The sequence below is a fragment of the Zophobas morio genome, unplaced genomic scaffold (genome assembly GCF_036711695.1).
Source record: "Zophobas morio isolate AGI-343-1 ecotype UQ-CSIRO unplaced genomic scaffold, CSIRO_AGI_Zmor_V1 ptg000011l, whole genome shotgun sequence".
Lineage (NCBI taxonomy): Eukaryota > Metazoa > Arthropoda > Insecta > Coleoptera > Tenebrionidae > Zophobas > Zophobas morio.
In genome coordinates this window covers 13171425-13193066 of record NW_026972116.1, presented here as the reverse complement: position 1 = coordinate 13193066, position 21642 = coordinate 13171425, and the positions used below count along the sequence as shown (strand labels likewise).

The 21642-nt window shown below is 31.9% G+C and overlaps 1 protein-coding gene across 7 annotated transcripts in view; it reads right to left on the bottom strand.

The window, feature by feature from the left end:
- LOC135126978 (uncharacterized protein) overlaps positions 1–21642 on the bottom strand; it is a 35607-nt gene that overhangs the window by 11948 nt on the left and 2017 nt on the right. For 2 of the 7 annotated variants that reach the window (XM_064053245.1, XM_064053246.1), the window contains exons 2-4: positions 18521–18760; positions 18395–18406; positions 4766–4950 (exon numbers count right to left, since the gene is read on the bottom strand). In XM_064053245.1, coding sequence (XP_063909315.1) covers positions 4766–4950; positions 18395–18406; positions 18521–18725 — 402 coding nt within the window. In that variant the 5' untranslated portion in view covers positions 18726–18760. Of the gene's footprint in view, positions 1–4765; positions 4951–5624; positions 6453–11437; positions 11776–18394; positions 18407–18520; positions 18761–21642 lie in introns of those variants that run through there. The other 5 variants (XM_064053249.1, XM_064053247.1, XM_064053250.1 and 2 more) reach the window with 5 other exon arrangements.

The following is a 21642-nucleotide window of genomic DNA, read 5'->3' as shown; positions in this document are numbered from 1 at the left end:
TATTTTTGGAAATAATATCAACTTTTTTCAGATAATTAGCATAACGTATGTTTTTAAATTTTGCATCAGTGATTTAACATTGTGAGATGTATCACTGAAAAGAGAAAAATATATTGTTAAAAGTCATATTCATCCAACTAATTTTTCAGTATAAATAAATGAGATATTAAACCAAGAGGGTTACCTGCCGCGTGCTACAGCAGTCAAAAATTTTTAAAAATACTGCATTTAACGCACAAAATATGCTCCATTTTACATGAAAAGAAGAAGTTGATATCACTTCCCAAAAAAGAAAAAGCAAACGCGATGTGATGGTACTGGTACATTCATTTTATAGACTTCTTTATGTTAATTAACCTTTCCAAATTTTAAATTTCTAGCTTTTCAAATCACTACAATATTAAAATGGAATTTTTGGGTAAGGGTAACATATTAAATTTGACATATAAATAAATGCAACACTAATCACTACGTCAACAAAATCAGATAAATTGTTTCTGAGATAATTAATAACTGTTATGATGATCAGCCATTAAAATCGGTGTGGGTAAAACTCAACAGTTTGTTTCTTAGTAACTCAAATTTACACGAGTAACTAAGACAGCGATTATGTACAGAATAATTCCGACTTCTTCCATTGTCTGGACTACTCTTGTTGGCTGAGATTGACTCGTTCCCGAAGGTGACCTCTATTTAAATCCCTTCTAACTGTTCTGCAATCGAGGTCTTTCTGAAATACCCATCGCGACTTCCACTTCTAGGCTTTCCTTTAGCGAACGCCGCCCGGCCGCCGTCACCGACGATGAGTCATCCATCATCGCCGTACGTACTATAACACATAGACGTCGTACCGAGGCGGCGTGTGGGGTTATTTCGTAACAATACAATAAATTGATTCTACTAGATTTTCTTATGTAATTCTAAAAAATTATTAAAATATTGCTGAAATATAAACAATACTGCATCTCAGAATTTATGTAGATATATACATATTTGATATGTTTTTGAAATGACGGGATCAGTTTCGCACTTTTATAAATTGTAGACTCTTACTGTAAAAATAAGTTATTCGATTCCTTGTAACTATAGTTCTACAAGCAAATTTTTAACGGTAATGTAAGGTGTCACTTTTGAGTTAAGAAAGGGTCTTTTGTCAAATTTAACGAGATATAACACCAAAACGGTACAATAATCCACATTGTGGTTTGAAGTATTCGATTCCTTCAAGCTTTGTAGTTCTGTGGACAAATTTTTAGACCGGATAGTCGATCCATTTAGTATGGATAATGATTTTCCATAAAAAAACATAGAAGGAAAACATGTTTTTTACATAAAAATTACACAAAAAGTTGATATTACATCCGGAAAAACCGAACCGTTTGAAATTTGCGACTGGTGATATGCCCAGCCTAAATTTCAAACTATTTTTTCAAATAACTTAAATATTAAAGTGGAACTTTTGGATAGGAATGACATTAAATTTGATATATGTATAAATTACATCGCCGTGTTTCCAAAATTTCGGGAAAATCAGACAAATTGTTTCTGAGATAATTAATAGAATAAACTGATCAACTAATTATAGTTCTAAAAAATTATTAAAATATTGCTGAAATATAAGTAATACTGCATCTCAGAATGTACATGTTTTTGAAATGACGCGATCAGTTTTTTGATAAGAACGAATAAATAAATTTTAGTTAAAGTGGACATTTAGTAACAAACGTGCTTTAAGTCTGTACTTAAACATAATTGTTCGCACTTTTATAAACTATAACTAGATACTTATTTGCAAAATATTTTCACTAAGTTTAGAACACATTGCAAAAAATAATAATTAACTACTCCTATAAACAATTATATTGATTTAAAATTCGATTCTTAGCAACACACTTGGGCACATTTAGTGATGTTTTCGAGGAGGGTTGAGTATGCCATGTCATTATTATACCGTGTGCCTGGAAAATGGCGGATTAACTCTTCAGTACGTTATGTACGAGGGTTTCGGGAGTCTCAAAGAAGTAATAAAAAAATTCTTTATGATGTAGATTACGAAAAAACGTAATTTGATAAAAGTAAAATTGGCAACACTGCACGCACCTAATGCGTGAATACCTTTGGCTTACGTTCTGCTTTCTTAGTAACGATGGTGACTAAAATCCACCTTTTATTTTTTTAGGACAATAACCATAATAACAAATAATAATCATTAATCGTTGTGCTTTATTATTAATAATAAAACAAGCTGTTATTTTTCATTAATAAATAAACCAAAAAAAAAAATTTTATAAAACATTTATAAATTATAAACAAAAACAAAACCAACAAAAGAAAAATCCATTAAAGCATAACCAACTAAACACTAGAGAAGATGTTTAAAATTCCTGCCTTGTGCATATAAGTAAGCTCGTAATGTTTCCAAATTTTGAATATTTTTTGTAAAAGTTAGTCATCCATATTTGCTAAGATAAAAGTGATTTTGGCAATGGCATACCCTCTAAGAAAAGAGAGGGTGGGTGGGCGGCTATAGTAGCTGCCAAGATAAAACTGATTTTGGCAAATGACTTACCCTCTAAGAAAAGAGAGGGCGGGTGGGCGGGGCTAGTACCTGCTAAAACAAGACCGATTTTGGCAAATGACATACCTTCTAAGAAAAGAGATGGTGGATGGGCGGGGGTAGTACCTGCTAAGATATGACTGATTTTAGTAAATGAGACCAGCTGATTGTTAAGAGCGTAGCGTAGAGTTAATCCTCCATTTTCCAGACACCCGGTATATATGTTTTTTAATGTTTCAAATTTTACAGTTCAAATTTTACCACAATTTCGTTAATACAAGCCATAAAGTTAAGCAAAGAGCAGCCCTGGAAACAAGTCACGCTACACATTTTTTTTATTTAACAGTATTTTTAAAATCGCGTCAGTTTTTTGTACAAATTAATGGTTCTGGTTGAGGTCTTGTTATCTGTCTGATAAATCGGCAACGAGAAACTTACATTTTCATATTTACGCGAACTATAAACGCAAGAAAATAAAAAGTATTTGTTTAGTCACGTTTAGTTGACAGCTTTTTGTGCGAAAGATTTTCAGATCCTGTTTCCAATTCCTTCAAATCACAATTTATCACAGAATCTTTGTCATCTCCTATTTACAGTGTTAAAATCTACTTCTATTTACTAAAATTTTTGTTGAATTTTCTTGATTTTTTAAAGTCGCATTGTTCTTCATTTTTAATTGGAGAATAAACATTCCAGTTTTTTTTTACTGTTAAACAGTAATATCTATAACTAAGCACTGTTGATTTTAAAAACGTAATTTTTATGGTGTTAGTGTCTTTATAATTCTTCAGAAAATATTTCCTTTTCATTTACATAAAATAAAATACATATTTTGAAATTTTCAGGAAACGAAAACTTCATTCACTTCATAACTGACTTGTAGTAAAATTTTACGTTCTACCTATAACCTACAGTCTACAAAATTAACATATATTTGTTACTATAGATCCTTCTCCTGGGTGCATCACTAAGCTTGCGCCCTCCGATATCTCATTAATTATTAAAAATTTAAAAATAGGAAAAAAACATAGTTATACGGTTCTTTGAAGACCACACACTCAAATTATTTTCAACTAGTGTTCCGATTTCAAGGCTTAACGCGCGATTTACTTTAAATGAAATACCCTGTATATAATTACATATTCTGTTTGAATTCTCCTTAGGATTTATAACCATAGCTTATTTTTGAAATTCCAAAGTATTCCAATTTTCTTGAAATTTGTTAGCAATAGAAGGGTTCACAAAAATCGCAATAGGATAATTTTTCTCTTTTTTTAAATAGAACACTCTGTATTATTATTGCCTCTTATTTTGTTTTTTGTTCTCTGTCCTTTTTTAAGTACTTTCTACATTTAAACTTGACAGTTTTTGCAATGTTTTTACTTTTTAAATATATTTAAAATGTTATGTTATAACATTATTAGATTATTGCGTCGTAAAAAAATGAAAAAATTAGAATAACATGGCAACGTTGCATCGAAATTTCAGAAATAAACTATAGTTATAAATTGTAAAAATGTATAGGATAGTCTATTAAAAAAAACCTAAAGTTGTAGGCTATGCCTTAAAAACAAAACACTCTGTATTGTCGAAAATAAACCGTACAACTTTACTGTTTTTTGTATCTGTAATATTTAATGAGATTTCGAGGAACGCGCGCTGAGTGACTCATTCTGCATATAAATATTCTGAAATTTTGTTCATGTCTTTCTCTTCGAGATATGTAATACTTAATTTGGGTAATATTTCGCACAAAGCATACTAACTGATAAAATGCAATATTTTTGCCTGTATACATCCGAAAAACTAAAAAATAGTATTAATACGATAGACTAGAAAAAAACCTGGTTTAATAAAATGTGAAAGTATAACAAAAACTAAGATTTATAGCTAAATTTCAATGAAAAAATCAAATTTTAACACCAATACGTGAAATGACAATCCCGTCATATAAAGCACATTGCTTATCGGCCCCCTATTCTATCTACTAAACGAAACTAGAATCAAAATGACCCTATTACACGGTCGCTGAGAAAGTAAACAGTAAACAATGTGTAAAATTACGCCGCTTTTACGCTACAACCATTGCGGCATAGGCAGCGCTTGAAACATGAGGAAAGTTCATCGTAATAAATAACTTTGAACATAAATGTGGCTATGACTCAAGGGGTGCAAATGGGGTAGAAGTGCTCCTCTGAACGGACTCACCTGCCTCGTGGGGGTGGTTTTGGTGGGCGACGGCGTGCTAGGCCACTTCATCATCGAGACCGAAGGAGTCCTAACGACCAAAGGCTGCGGAAGGTCGGACTCCGTCATCGCAGGAGATATCGCAGACGACTGCAGCGACGGCAGAGGATCCCCGCCCGCTCCAGTCATAGGACCGCAACGCGGTTCTGCAAACGTATTCCATACGGAACAAAATCAAATAAATGGACCAAAAACGGGGACGGTGCGCACATGCATCACTATTACATTATTAACTAGTGGTTTATTTAATAAAGAGGTTAGTGGACGACCGTGCAAAAAACGACAAATCATGGATTCGAGGGCACGATTACGCGGAATTCCCTTTTTACGGCCTGGGGACGGCGCGGTGGCGTGGAAAAGCGGCGCTGTTACGGTTCAGTGATTAGTTTGGTGCGTGGAGTTGTAGTTTTCCTGGAAAATGGAGCGGATGCGATGCAGTTTCATAGGGTTCAAGGTTGACGTTGACCTGAAAGGTGTGCAAGGGTGGGTTTGGATCTGTTTCCGAGAAGGCGGTTTACGAGGAAAACTACTCCAGTGTTACTCAGAAGAAAGCTCGGAATCAAATACTTGGAATTCTAAAGTATGGATCACATTTTGCTACACAGTGGATTCCCTTCGGTTTTCTTTTTAAAGTAATTCCCGCGAGATGCATTTATTAAAGTCGCAGATGTGCTGTTCACACGTGGTACAGGCGTTATCTATTTTCATATCAACATGCTGCCAAAAAAATCGTGATCGATTCTCACACTACGTAAACCACTGTTAACTAAAGGACCAATTCCACGGTACGGCGTATGACACAACAACAAAACCAACTTACCGGTTCGAGGTTTGAGTTCGATCATTCGTACTAAGGAAAGGAGGATTTAGGTGACACATTTTCACAATAAGCAATCACGTACGGTGGAATTCCCTTTTCACAACACCTATTATATTTATAATGATAAATTTTCGCTTGCTGGATTTGTTCCATGATGTGTGTTATGAAATTGATAATAATAACTAACATAACTCACACTAAAACTTGTGTAAATGTAGCAGTCTCATTAAACAGACACATATTTTGTTAACTTTAATACAGAATTATAAACACCAATTTAGAAATCCAACCAAACGGAAATATCGCCTACTCTACTACAATTGTACTGTGCCACTTGAATTTGGGTTTCCATTTCGCATTGTTGGGAATATTTTCTGTGTTGTGTGTGTAAAATGTCACGTGAACTCTCAGCCTAGAATTAAAAAAGTAATATATTTCGAACATTAAACTCCTGTAATTAATATATGAGTATATAATTGTTACGTGTGGTATTTTATGTTGTATTGCCTTTAAATTTTCGTTAGAATTTTGTAATTGAAATACTCGATAATGTCGATTTAGTATTTTGTTGGTTTTCCATTTTGTACTTGATAATCATTTTAGTTAGATTCTTGCAACAAAAATCCGTGTTTGTTCACCATCAGACTATACAGTATGTTAATTTAATTTTGCACTGGCTTTCTATGGCGGCATCTATTTCTTCAGGACATGTCTACTTTTTTTTTTTTAAAGAACACAGTTTTTTGGTTTTTGGTTTTTGAACACATTTAAACAGTTACAAGTTGGTAAAAAATCGTAACAAACGATTTGTTTTGTTGCTTTAGACCTAGAGTAGTTATTTTCACTTTTGTTAATTGTTATTATGCGCATATGTAAAAAGCGCAAATATTTTAATAAAACTGCTAAAGATAAGGCTACTCACTTAAGTTTATAGGAGAAGTTCTTAAAACTAATATTTAAGTATAAAAATGCGGTGCTGCGTAATTTTAATGGCGAATTATATGGCAAAAAATTAGTAAAAACTACTAGTAAAACTATGATCATTTCTCAAAAATAGATAAGCTATAGAATTTTTACATTTACGACGTTAACAAAACTACTTTCCACCATCGTTAATTTTTTTTAACAAAAAAAAAAGATGGTTGAGTATCTTACAACCGCATATTTTTTTATTGTTGCAACCGAGTCTTGGAAATGTTCTTAAACAGAAGGTAAATAAATCATTAATCAAAATTTATCCGTTTATTTCCTCCTAAAAGATCGATAAGTTATAGAGGTTATCACAAAAAAAATCGCAAAATTGAATTTTAGAATTTTTCGAAGAATCTGTATTTGTTTGCCTGTGCTTCAGGGGCGAGGGCAGTTCTATCTACATAACTTTAAACCAATTTTCAATTCCCTAAGGAAAGTACTACATATAATGGAATTATTATTATATTCAAATTTTTGCGGTTTTACCTTCCTTTTGATAGTATTACTAACCAAATAATCTTTAGAACGACGAATTACTTTAAATTTTAGGTAACATTAAGATTATCATACAGATGATAAAACGATAATGAAGTTTGTATGTTCATCCTCTGTATAAAATAATGACGTCATGTCAAAATATTTTTCACAGGTCACTTATAAAATCCAAATTCTAGGAGGATTTTCTTATCTGCTATTGCAAACCTGATTGAAAAACTTGGCGCCATGTCACTTTTAAGCGGTCAAGAAAGTTTGGTTATGACATTTTCATAACAATCAAAATAGTAAATTTTGACGCAAATTAAATGTCACTGTCAACCATGTCAGGTGGAATGACAGGTCTACTAATTTCAAGCAAAATTCGTTAATACCGACTGAAACAGTACTTGTTGGTCACGCTGTATATGTAATGCATCTATGGACGTCATAATGCGCTCCATTAGTATACTTAAAATACACATGTATTTTTAACTTCACACATAAACGTAAAAAAAAATGTAAAAACATCTAACTCGAAGGATAACTACGACAAATCTCTGAAAATAAACTAGAAGTCCTTCAATCAGATACCACAATAGGTTTTTCTTATGTCAATATATCAGTAACGCTTGTTCAGACAGATTTTTAAAATATTATACAATTCTTCCCAAAGTGCCTGTTGTATTCTTTCAATCAGTGGAATTCTTTCTGAAAATTAACAGTTAAGGATAGTATTGGAAAGATCGTTTGACTTATTACTTCCCGAGCATAAGCTAAGGAAATATAGTAATCACTTTCATATTTTCTCGACGTGTCATAACCTCTAGACTATGAAAAAAGTAGTCTCCCGTTTCCGTCCGTCTGTCTGTCTGTCTGTCTGTCTGGTGTCTGTATCCATTTTATTGGACAAGCAATCTCCGATTGTTGTCAAATTTTGTATCTATATTACGGACACGATATGGATGAGTAAATGCTAACTAAAATTTGGCTAATCGTCTCTACCACCAATGGGATGACGTAATTTCCAAAATTTGTAATAAGAAGTTATTTGAAATATTATAAAATAAGATACTCCTGCACTTGTGGTGTGTGAATCCGTGTCGAATTTTCACCCCAGACAACTAGAATTTTTGGAAAAAATTCAAAACTGAATAACAGTGTTTTGTAATGTAACTTTGTAACTGCAAAACCGAATACTCTGAAATATTGTAAATATTTTGAGGTTATCGTAATCATGGTAAATCGTTAAGCAAAATTTATTCATTTATCCCCTCTCAAAATTTTGCCGAGTAAATGCTGTCCAACATGTGCAAAATAACCTTTGACCAATTTTCCACACAAAATTTTTTCAATGACGTCATCGTCACTGTAGCAATAACGGTACAGTAAGTTTTCAAGAAAATGGAGTGAGCCGTTCTTGACTTGATCAATATAAAATAAATTGCCTAAAAAATCTATTCTAAAAAATATGAATGTGCAACTTGTTCATAAGTAAACGTGTTATTTAAAGAAAACTATAAGTATGTACATATTACGTAAAAAAGAAAACCAGAGATTGAGCCCCATCTATATCCACCCCAATCTCAATTGTCATGAATTTTTCATTCGTTGTTAGACCAAAGGGCGGCGCGTAACTGCAAAATCTATACTTCCCTACAAAAATTTATCATTTTAAACATATTTTAAGTTTCTTGTTGTGAAAAGATGAGTGATATATTAAGCCAAAAAAGGCAAAATATAAGCCCCGCCCACCCGCCCTATCTTCATTGTGATGATTTTTTTCATTCGTCGTGAGCCAAGAGGCGGAGCTTAATTCCAAAATTCTTATTTTTCTACAAAAAATTACCATGTACAACATGTTCTTAAGTAATCCTGTTCACAGAAAATTATATGTATTAAGTAAAAACGAAAGTCGAAGATTGCATATTTTAAAAAAATTTAAATTTTGAGATGACGTCATCAGTGTGCAAACCTTAAAACATTTGGAAGTTTTCAAAGCATTCAGTTTCAAAGTTATTTTGTAAAATGTTGTTACACTTTTTGAATTTTTTTCCAACAATCTGGATGACTCAAGACGGATTCATAAACTAGACGTGTATGTAGTACTATGGTATTTTATAAAATTTCAATAACACTATGCACAATTTTGAGGTGTCGTCATAAAAAAAAAACAAATTTTAGTTAGTATTTGGCATCTACATGATATTCCTAAAGTGCAAAAATAGGTCCAGACTTTCGGAGATTATCTGCCTAATAAAAATCGACAGACGGTGGACTGAGAAATGAAAACGGGAGATCCATTATTTCATCCTGTAAGGGTCATGAAACGTCGAGAAAATATGGAATTACCTGTTCACCGGATGGACCCTGTTACACATAACCGGTGTTCAGTTGAAAAAGTCTTGATTAAATTTTGGTGTATTGTAGACAATATTCACAATATTTGCAAGAAGTCAAAGCCAACTTGATGGCTTTCTCAATTGAACTCGAAAAGTAAAAATCGAAAAACGTCTTCAGAATTTTGTAGTAAGAGATAATTATTTTAAAGTTTAGAATTTTTTTTTAAATTCTTTAGAAATGAAACATTTAACCTTGTTACATTTAGGTAAAAAAAAATTATTAATTTATGTTTTTCTGATTTAAACTATTGTTAGATTTAAAAATGAAAGTCGTAGACGGAGACAACTGTGAATGTGTTCAGAATTTTGTATTTGTATCACGTTATTTTCTACGGAACAAAAATAAAAAAAATCCGGAAGCTTGGGATTCGAAATTACCAACTTTAATAGTTCGTCGTAATTGGGCCTCAGTTTCCTCTAAAACGTTCCTAATAGCGTTCAAACTTCCTAAAACTTGTAAGTTTCGTCTATCGAGAATTTGGTCAACCAACTCTACTTTTCGAATGCCAAACTTTTACAATAAGGATGTTCAATGTTTAATTAAAATCACTAATTGCAGCTACCTTCAGATCAGTGTAACATTTTTAAATAGGAATCGACACAAAGGAAAAATGACAAATCTTTACAGATATTTCTACGGACTTAATTTTATAAAAGTGTAAAAGTGACGAAATAAGTATCTTCTATTTAAACATTTGATGTGATATGATTTTTGTTGTTATTAAAATGGCATAGATACAGATAAATTTAGCTTAGAGAGTTACCTTGTATTATGCCTACAGATTTTGTTTTCTAAATGTAATAGTCTGATTAATTTTGAAAGGGAAGGTAATTTCGGATAAAATTATATTTAAATAAGTAATTTACATAAAAACGGGGAAACAGCTGAATTTTGAAACATATTTATTTAATTTAACAAAACAGAGGAATGTAGCTCTTTTAATACAAATTTAACTATTGCAGTGGTGGATTAACGGACAGTACATTTGTCCAACGGAGCTAAAACTCCCACGAGTCCCTTACGTTCGAGATAACTTTATTTTATAGTGTTAAAAACATATGTGCGACATTACAAAAAGCTAAACAAAGTAGGTAATAAAAATAAATTACGGATTCCTGGCGCAAAATTGTCGATTAGACCCTGGAGCTTAGATCCGCCACCGTGTATCTCAGTCTTTAACTTTTATTATCTCGGAAACAATGTCTACCTAGGGAATTTATTACCATATCGTATTTCTACGACTATGAATTGAATTAATGCTAATAGCGATTTCCAACAATCTAAATTGTTTTTGGCTAGAAAGAATAACAGTCCAATTACTTACATCCATGCTTTTTCTATAAAAAAAAGAAGGAATTCATTGCAATTTCTAGAAACCAGGACAACAACGCAATAAAAAGCAACATCAGAACAACCTTTTGCGACACATCGATGTTATTCATTTATGACATTCGTCACGACCTAAAATCACTTATTTAATAAACTTTGCGCCATGCTGTTACGAATACATTTTCTTTATGTGCGATTACCCTTTGCAAATCCTCCGCATTCCGCAATGCTGCCACTATAAAAAATAACGAGAAACACAAATCGTGCAACTAACAAAGGGTACGGAAAATATTGCCTCGACCATAAATACCGCAACTCCCCTCGAACCATTTAAAAATACCATTAAACAGATAATTTTCCGGCTTTTCGCACCTCCGACATCACTAATTAACTAAACCTTCGAGAAATTTCAACCTCTTCTCGATGTCGCCAATAACCTCTCAAGCCTAAATTTAAATGAAGCTTCCCGAAGATATTTTCGTCCCACCGTTCAGTTTTTATTTTTGCGACATCTCTGATCATATTTTCGTAAACGAGAAGAAAAATGGTCGACGTCGAGACGATTTATTATTATACACCTCAAACACTACGTGTGGGATTTGGTATTGTGTGGGGGAATTTTGTATTAAACTTACTGTTAGATTCTCGATTGGCTTCCTGCTATAAGTGAACCCTGAACCACTCAACACTGGCCAACTCAACTCGTGTCAATATGTACGCCTATTGCAGAAAATAGAGGAGCTACTGATTCTATTTACCTGCAGTTGCTGCCAACATTCTCTTTCAGACGTTCAGGGACTCAATTTTTTATTAACGGTTTATTAACTAAGTTTAGGAGTTTCGGATTTTGAAGTCGGACGTCACTATTGCTCGAGGACAATTTTACTTTTGAGTGTTTTGGGTGGTTTTATGCTCTGGGCTAGCTAAAGAGCGGACAATGGCCAAGGATAAAAAATAAATTTGGATTTATTTTAATTCTTGTGAAGTTGGGTATAAATAGCCAATAAATAGCCGGTCCTCCCACACCGCAATGTTTGTTGTTAAAAATAAGCTGGGTGGTTCGAGAAGAAAGACACTTGTTTGAGTCGCTTTTAGTCGGTTTTTACGATTCGAATTATTTTCGGGCAACCTTTACCGAACAATAATTTTATTTTCAGTATAAGTTTGCGGGTTTGCTGAACTGAGAGCTTAGCTGCAACGTTTTTGAAACAACAAGGATCTTTTACTTGTCCCTAAAGTATTATGAAGCAATGCATGCAACCAAAAAACAATAATGTATTGCCGTTGCAATCAATAAAGACATCATTACCGCACGGTTTTATAGTTTCATGAATTTTTAAATTACGTTTTAACATTGCGTTTCATATTATGCTCTACTTCCCTGATGGAAATTTAAGTGGAGGATGTCTAAACTTCTAGTAATAAAATTTTATAATGAAAGACAATCGAATAAAACCCAGAACGTGACAATTTAACCATAATCTAGTATACAAGACGAAACTTCATAAATGTGTAGTAAAGTAAAGCGTAAAGTTTGGAATAAGATTGATCAAAATTTAGAATTTGATGAACATGCTTAAACAGATCGATTTAGCTTTTTTTGCGGGCTGCATTGTAGGCGCAATTTCTCAATCTTTTAACTGATGGCGTCAGGTCTGTGGTGACGTTGATATTTATTTTTAATGGAATGCCCAATTTTTTACGTATTTTAAATGGGGCTTTATGTTTTTTAATTATTTCTAAGTATATTTTGGGAAGGTTCGCTGCTTCTAGGGAAATACTCAGCTGAGAAAACTTAAACTACGGCAAAAAACATTCAGGCAATATTTATAAGTACAATTTCTGTTAAATAGATTTCTGAACTGGAACATACAAATGTAAATATTTTTACATTTAGGCCATGTGTTTTTCATTTTTAGTAATTCAGTAAATTTATTATTTTGTATAGAATGAATTTCACGTTTTCATTGAATGTATTGTATGCAGAGCAAACTCTTCTGATTTGCTAATATAAATCGGAGCCTTTTATAGAAACATTGTCAAAATGGGTGATCTTTTAACTCTAAACTTCTCATTTTTAGTGATGCATTTTTTTCTAATTTAACAATTTGAAAATTGTGATTAAGTGATAAAAATATCCGGATTAACAATATAATTCGGTTTGAATACCCTTACACTGATTATAACACACATGATGATTAAAAAATTGCGCTCTAACTCTAGTACAGGGTGTTAAGGGCTGTTTATTGATCAAAGAAATGATATTTTAAAAAATTCTTGGGCCCTGATATACATAGGAGACATTAATTAATTATTAATTTTTCCTTTCGATATTCCACCTTATTTTAAATCACTACTTAGTATTCTCTATGCATCGCTATATTCTTTTTATAACATCACAAAACACTTTAAAATTGCTCAGAATGAATCTGACAACAGTGGCTAATTTTTCACAATTTTTAATCCATCTATTTAAATCGATATTTTGTTTTTGTAAGTGAACCTCAAATTTTGATGATTTTTCCCGAACTTTGACTTGTGAACTTAATAATGTGCCATTGAGTAAGTGCGCCAATTTTTGATCACTCTGTATAGTTTCGATTGAAAAGTCTTGAAATAAATTTACATTAATCTAATGGTTGCTTTATGTTATTTAAATTTAGACGAAGTCATAAAGACACATAAGAATTTGTTTTCCCCTTCCGCTTCTTTTGAGGAACATTTTGGGTCATACTGTGTGTTAAAAAGAATATAAGCTGCATTTATAACACAAAAAAAATGTTTTCAAACATCGTGTAAACTTGAACGCTCACATGTGAAGCGCACGTGATCACTCCATCTGTTCGGTGTTTTAATTCTCAATTTCTAAGTTAAGAAACATCATCATTTCTGAGTCCCTGGATTACTATTCGATTCCATTTTAGCTAAATCTAAGCTTGTTCATATTTGTTGTAAAACAAATTAGTGTACATATTAAGTCTCATTGTCGTTCAAAAATGATTATCAACTTTCTCTTTCCAACATTTTCTTGACGCTTCATGACCCCTAGAGTACGAAAAAATAAGTCTTTTTCGTCTGTCTGTCTGTCCTGTTAGGAATATCATGTTATTCAAAATTTGTCTAAGCATCCCCACCAACAATTTGATGACGTCATCGCAAAATATTTTTAGTAAAGGTCATTTTAAACTTTATAAAATAACGTACTCCCGTACTTATAGTTTAAGAACATACCTTGATTTTGTTTATTATTTTTACATTTTTTTTTTGTTTAGACATAATTCGAAGCTCCATAACCTGGATCAGTGCCGGCCGCTATTTTTTTTTAGTATTGATCAAATCAAGTACGGTTCATATTGATTTCCAAAAAATTGAAAATACAGTACTGTTATTATTAGTATAACATTGCAACTATTCAAATTGATGCGACACTATAATAAAATTTGGTTAGGAAAACTCACTTGGAACATACGCATAGCATGTTTCTTTGCCTGTAGTTTAACAGTCTACACACAGCTTTATTTTAACTTTTATGAGTTATCACAAAAATTAATAAAATTCACAAAATTAAATTTTATAATTTTTCTAAGAAGCTACACATTTGTTTGACTTTACTTCTGGGGTGAGATAAGTTATGTCTGAATAACCTTGAACCATTTTTTTTTAATAGGAATACCTCGTTTTGAACATTCGTAACAACTCTCAGAAATCTAAACCCGGCGCCGCCACCATTTTTCGCACAATTTACCATAAAAGTAAATATTTTCATCTAGCCAGCACAACATACATCAAATTTCATTCACAACACAATTCTTAAGAAAAAAAATATTTCTTTTGTAGGGCGAATTTCGAATAGTATACTATAACGCAAAATTATAAAAAGTTTGCTCCAGAGAAAAGTTCGCGTCCTAATATCCCAAGAACGGATACAGATATCAAAATTCTGTAAACTCCATTATTTTTAGTTTAAAGGGGGAAGCTTAATTTAGTAGATTGCAAATATGACGCATATATGGCGTCGGTGTCGCGGTACTAACCATATTATTTTAAATTGCAAAGTGCTTTTTACGTATTTTGATAGATTACTAAATTATAATTGCAGAAAACTCGTACATGTTTTGGATTAGTTTTAGTTTTAAGAGATATAACTATGTATCTTGTTACCACAGGTATATATATTGTTCTGGAAACAATTACATTTCTACTGTTAAATTTTTACATCAGAAATCTTGGATTACTACAATATTTCTGTCCTGCTTGTCGAAAATGGTTAAATTTTTTAATTCTGAAGAACACTTATTACGAAAATTAAATCGACAATAGAAACCCTACTCCATGACCAGCTCGTAGTCCAGATGTAAGAACTTTAGATTTATTTTTGTGATGATATATAAAAAAGTTGGTGTATTTGCGACCCTTGCGTGATTCAGATGATTAAAAAAATCGAATTGATACTTTTATATTTTCTCGACATTTCATGTCCCCTACAACATGAAAAAAGTAGTCCTCCGTTTCAAAGAATTCTATGTTTATTTGATTTAACTGTTATACAACTATATACTCCTATAAGTGTGGTGTACGAGTCCGCTTTGAGTTTTTCCCTAACCGTCCAAATGTTCGCAAGAACATAGAGCACAGTATAATAGTAATGGTTAAGGCTGAGGAATGCGGACCGGACGTCGCGCGTTCGTTTCCAAGTGTGGCCTTTCGTTTTTTTCCTTTTGTTTTTCTCATTTTCTCTCGCATTATGTATTACTCCTATCTATGTTTATGACGTCGTAACAAATTTTTTATTGGTCAAATTAAGAACGAATCACACCATTTTCTCGAAAATGTAAGAATGCGCACGTCTTTATATAATAATGATAAAATTATAATATTCAGAATATTTCACTCAAACTAATCCAAATCAAACTAATTTCCACGTAACATTCTACCGATGTATAAACATAATTAATAAACACTTGAGCTTCAAATTGTTATTACCTAGTGCTGAAGGACATTTTATCCCGTTAGTTACGGCGCAGAAGCTGCCAGGGTGTTATTTATGCCTTTGGTTTTTACTTTACAGCGGTTATCTCAAAACGAAAATCGTAAATTTAAATATTATATTTTTTTTAAAGAGCTAGATTTGTCGGATTATATGTGAGAAGTTCTGTCAAAATAGCTTTCGACCAATCTTTTATATTCATATTTTTTTATTGACTGAAAACGAAATAAACTCGTAAGTATTTTATATCTTTTATTATATTTTAAATTTATTTGGTTTCTGTAATTCAGATTGTTTCCCTGCTGAAACCAATAAAAAAAATGTATTATTAAATGTTGCAAAATATAGGTTTGCATCACGACGCCAATCAATACATGCATCATAAAATTACACTTCCTCCTTCAAGCTAAAAACAACGGCGTTTGCAGAATTTTATCTAGAACACCTATAAACGCAAAAATTGTAACTATTCCAAAGAATCTTCAAACAAAAAACAAATTCAAAATGAATAAAGATTTAATTATTATTATAAACATTTTGACAACGCGTTTGAACTTTTTGCTTGCTGGTTGTTTAAATTGTGACCCATCCATCTTTGCATATTTTTAAAAATTTGATCTAAAGTTGTTTAGTCAGAAATTCAGTATAATTACTTGCACAAATTTAGGTTCCTAGATGAATTACAAAATTAGGTTGTGATTTTTATTTTTGTAATGATGTTTCAAGAAAAATGTTCTTAATTAAATTTTATGGTCATTAGCTTTTTACAAGAAGTAAATATATCAGTTTGGACAAATATAATTTTATTCTAATAACAACCGTAATGTACGAGTATTCCTAGAATTTGAAGAACATGAAATATCATTTTTGACTTAATTGTATAAGCAATAATTGTAGAATTCATGTTTCCTATTTTAAACATTTTAAATCGGCAAGTAGTTTCTAAGATAAATTGTAAATTAATTATTAAATTTTTAAAACCCACATCTCCAAAATAAAAATAAGTTGAATTAGCAAGACACAAGGATAAAATTATACTCCTACTATTTTAAACCCTTTAGATAGAATTTATTTAGTAAAATTTTAAAATGACGGCAACTAATTCTAAAACTGATAAAGTTAGTTTCAACCTTGTAAGATCCTCCATACATAATCTCTGGGATCATTTCAAAATCAATGGTCCAAAATTTATTCTTCCTGAAACCTGAGCACGCATAATTAAAAGTTGGAATGTTTGTCATTTTCAAAAGATACTTAATGCATCTCAAGGTAATCTGTTCACTAGTTTCTGAGGTTATCCACCTAATAAGTTTTCAAAAGATAAACTTCTTTTCGTAAGAAAAAATGAAATTGCGTCAGGATGATCCTAAATAATACTTTTTTTAGCTGTTTCTCGGAAACTAGAAAAAAGACAATACAGCATATTTTATTTACCACTCCTACTTTTTTTAAATTAACTCATACAATTCTTTAACGTGGCGTTGCAGTATTTTCAGAATTTCGAAGAAATTAAATAATAAATAATAAAGAGTAAAGCATAAATTTATTTATTTTTCTTTTTTTTTTTGAGGACATGAAAAGACCAATTTTGGGTGGGTTATTATTTTATCATCTTCACGATAACCTAAAAATATACTTAAAATGTTAAGGTAATCGGTTCGGTAATTTTGGATATAATTTATTCGATACATTTTCAATAAATGTGTTACATGTGACGCCAGAAAGGCATATCAGTTAAGACATATTCTTAAAGTGTAAACTGTATATAATGAACAAACTCTTTGTATTTATGTATTATAAGTTAAATTATATCGACATTTTTAAATATTATCTTTTAAGAAAAATTGAATTGCTTTGAATGGATTAAATCCGTAAAAATGATACTTTTTGTAAATGTTGGCTAAATACAGCGATCTATGTATAAATGTTTCAGGATTTTACATAGCGAAGGAAAATAAAAGTCGTCCATTTTGGATAGAGTATATGTGTCAATCTTCGTGTTCAGTGTGTAAATCTTCACTTCTTACCTTACTTAGTTGATAGTTGATCGTTTCAAAGAGACAAAAACAAAGGAATCTGGGTAAAGGTAATTTATCAAGTAAGCTGCTCCAAGAAAATTCAGGATATTGAAAATTAAGAGAGTGACTTTTTTGTTAATGTTACTAAATAAACTCGTTCTTGGCATAGACTTTTCGAACGATTTCCTCGAAAACAAAAAGTGATTGCTTAATTGGCTATTTATAAACGAGGACATTAAAACACAAACATCCTTAATATTCTTGGAACTATTTGTTACCAGATTTCAATAATCCGCGAAAGTCCATTTCCAAAAAATAAATAAACAAAAATCAAACCCTTCCTTTCGACTTAAAACTTTTTGCCTAAACTACACCAGCCACAAACATACAAAGCCAAGGATGACAGGTACAGACCCCGATAAGCAGCTGAAAGAACCGGCATAAACACTGCTGTTATTAACAGCCTAAGCTGCCTTCTAACTAGAACTTCTAATGCGCCTAAATAATACAAGCATCATCAACATTATATCTATCCCTCAAGCAGCCCGACCTGACCTTAGAAAAAAACTGCACTCTCTTCACATTACCTGTCGGGGTCCCTGCGAAAGACATACGACATTAAAAGCACGCATTACAGTGTTTTTGTACAGGGTGGGGCGTCGGCAACAAAAAGAAAAGAAGAAGAAGAAACATAGAAAGGAAAGCCGCCCTACCGTCGATTTCCTCCGCGGATTGCGCGTAACTGCTACGTGGAGGGCTGAAGAAGAGGTGAGTTCGGTAGTGATGTTCCTCGATGGGGGTGTAACCACCCTCTCGACTCGATCTTTTGCTGGTGTGCCGGCTCGCACAGGCTTTCGCTGCTTTGGTCGAAAGGCCACTTTTTTGTTCCCGGAAGTTTTTTCTGAACATCAAATTCATGGTGGTGGTTGTGTTGCTGCTGCTCTCAAATCACCCTGCGAAAACAAATAAGATTGGTTAACAGCGAAATATCACACTTTTTAGATTTGAATCTCTTAAAATGTAAAGAAATGATTTCATTTAATATCGAATAAAACTAACAAAGTAAACGACAATTAAACTATATCACAAGATACATTAACAGCTTTCATTTTTGTAGTGCATTACTTTCTGTTAATTCGTGAGTTGCCAGTAAGTATTTTTTAGTGAAATCTGGGTAGCGGCCGAAGACGATTTTACGTGTGACTAGAATAGACATAAAAACTTGACACCTATCATTTCTTCTGGGTGTGAAATAAGCAAGTCGTTAATGAGAGCATCTATTCTATTCACTGATTATAATTTCTGTAAGAACAGTTTCGAATTTTAAATTTAAGCATCTATATAATTAACGGATGAACGTTGTATTTGACATCGCTAACACATATTTTCAATTTATAATGAAATATAGAACAACTATTTTCATACTACATGTTTGGATTTCATGCAGACCATATAAAAAACTTTTGTTTATTTTGAAGTTTCGTGTTATTTTATTTTTACTTTTAATTTTTAGAAACTTTGCAAGACATTACAATTACCACGCAAAAAAATCACTGACATTTTCCTTCACTATTTATTTTACATTTACATTCTGTGCTAATTCTGTACTTCAAAATATGTTTTGTGTCTAAATTAAACAATTTCAGTTATAATTTCAAGTACTCGTATGTATTTTTAAATCGTTATTGACCTGGAATTACCTAAATCGATACGGCAACATCGCTTGCGTAGTCATGCTTTTAAAACGTTCAGTTTTGCGCAAAAGATCAAAGATTTCGCGCGAAGTATGTTATCAGATTATCATATTATCTCTGATTTAATAATAAGCAATGAAAGAAAAACAAAAATTTGAAACAAAGAAAAAAAACTATAAACAAACAATGACGCATAGACTACATCCAAATTTTCAAAATGACAGAAAAATGACTTCCGATTTTTTGGCGCCAACTCTATCTTGAAAACTAATTTTTTAAATGTAAAGCCGTAAAATTATCTGCATAAAGATCGGCCATCAGATTTCACCTAATTTGATTAAATGTTCCAATAATGAAGAACAAAAATAAAATGAGCTACCAACAATCTACAGTTTGTATTGGGATTATATTGTTATATAGTACTAATTAACTTATCATTAAACTTAACTTTTAGCATATACCGATAACGCAAGTAATCAATGAAATCATTATCTGAGAAACCAAGTTCGAGACACTCTGTATATGACAAGATTCGTGGAATGTCTGACTTTAGTTGGTAAAAAGTAAAAACATTGTGTCAGCTTTATTGTTGCACCTTCACACTTTGTCGAAGAATAACGAATTTTTTGTTGACTCATTCTGTATAATTTTCCCTTATCAAAACACTAATGAAGTTCATTCATTGAGGTTAAGTTAATCAACTTTTTATGGGTAAATTTAATTATGGTACTTTTTCCTTCCTTTTATTATGAAAGAATACAAAACAGTAATAGATTTAACACTAAAATACGATATTTTTCAGAGAAGGCTATAATAAAATGGGTATTGGGCAACTGTCTTATAAAAAAATATTATACAGCGTGATCAAAAAATGACGGATAAGCTCAACGGTATGTTGTTAAGAAGGCTCTGAAGAACTCGAAAAAAAAAATGGTTAAAAAATCCCTGAACCAAACATTAAACTTCGAAAATTAACTTCGTAATTCATTTTTTACTTTTGACAGATGGCATTTTTTACAATTTAATAGTTCACATTAAAACAGCCTTCTTTACAGGGAGCTTATACATCATTTTTTGATCACCGTGTGTATAGCATCAAAGTGGGGGAAAAGTTTGTTAATGTGGCTTTTTGTCAGTTTAGCTACAAATATTCTACTAATACCGATTGCATATTTTAATATAACTTAAATCTCAAAAAATAACTTCTATTTTAGAAGTTGCTATACAGAATGAAAAATATTTATCATCTCACTATTGTGATCAAATAGATTTCGAATTATGCGTGTCACCTCTGTTTTTACTACCTGTGCGTAAGGTAAAGAAATAACTAGAGTAATCCAGTCCATCGGGCGACTTGCTACTTTCATGTTTTCCCGACGTTTCAGACCCCAAAAGTACGAAAAAAAGTGGTCTCCCGTTTCCTTGTATTCGTCTTCTGTCTGTCTGTCTATCTATCTATCTCGATTTTTCTTAGACCGATAATCTTTAAAACTACTGGACCAATTGTTGTCAAATTTTGTATATAGATTAGAAGTATCATGTAGACGGTAAAACGCTAACCAAAATTTGTTTAATCATCAACCAATAATATGATAGCGTCACCTCAAAATTGAACATAGTAAAAGGGTTTTGAAATGTATAAAATATCATAGTTTTACACGTGTAGGTTATGAATCCGTGTTGAGTTTCTACCCAAGACATTCGTATTTTGGTAAAAAAAAGGAAAACTGCCTAACAACATTTTGCAATTTAATTAACTTGGTGAATTTTTAATCAAAATATATTTGTTTATCTCTCAAAGTCCTTATATAAAAAAATAAATAAATAAAATTCCCAAAATCAAATTTTATAATTTTTCGGAAAAGCTAGATATGTTTTACTGTACTTCAGGGGCGACGGAAGCTCTGTAGAAATAACCTTCCACCAATTTTTTTTATAGTCGCTGTACAAAATTCTAATATTCCTTATGTTTAAATAGAGGAAAAAATTGTGCATTTTTTCATGTTCACTAAATATCATATGAACAAGTTTTGCAATTGTTTAAAACTTTTTACTTCCCGACCGAAGCGAAGGAAGTATTGTAATCGAGTCCGTCAGCCGAATCTCTATTTTTACGTTTTCTCGACCTTTCATGACCCCTA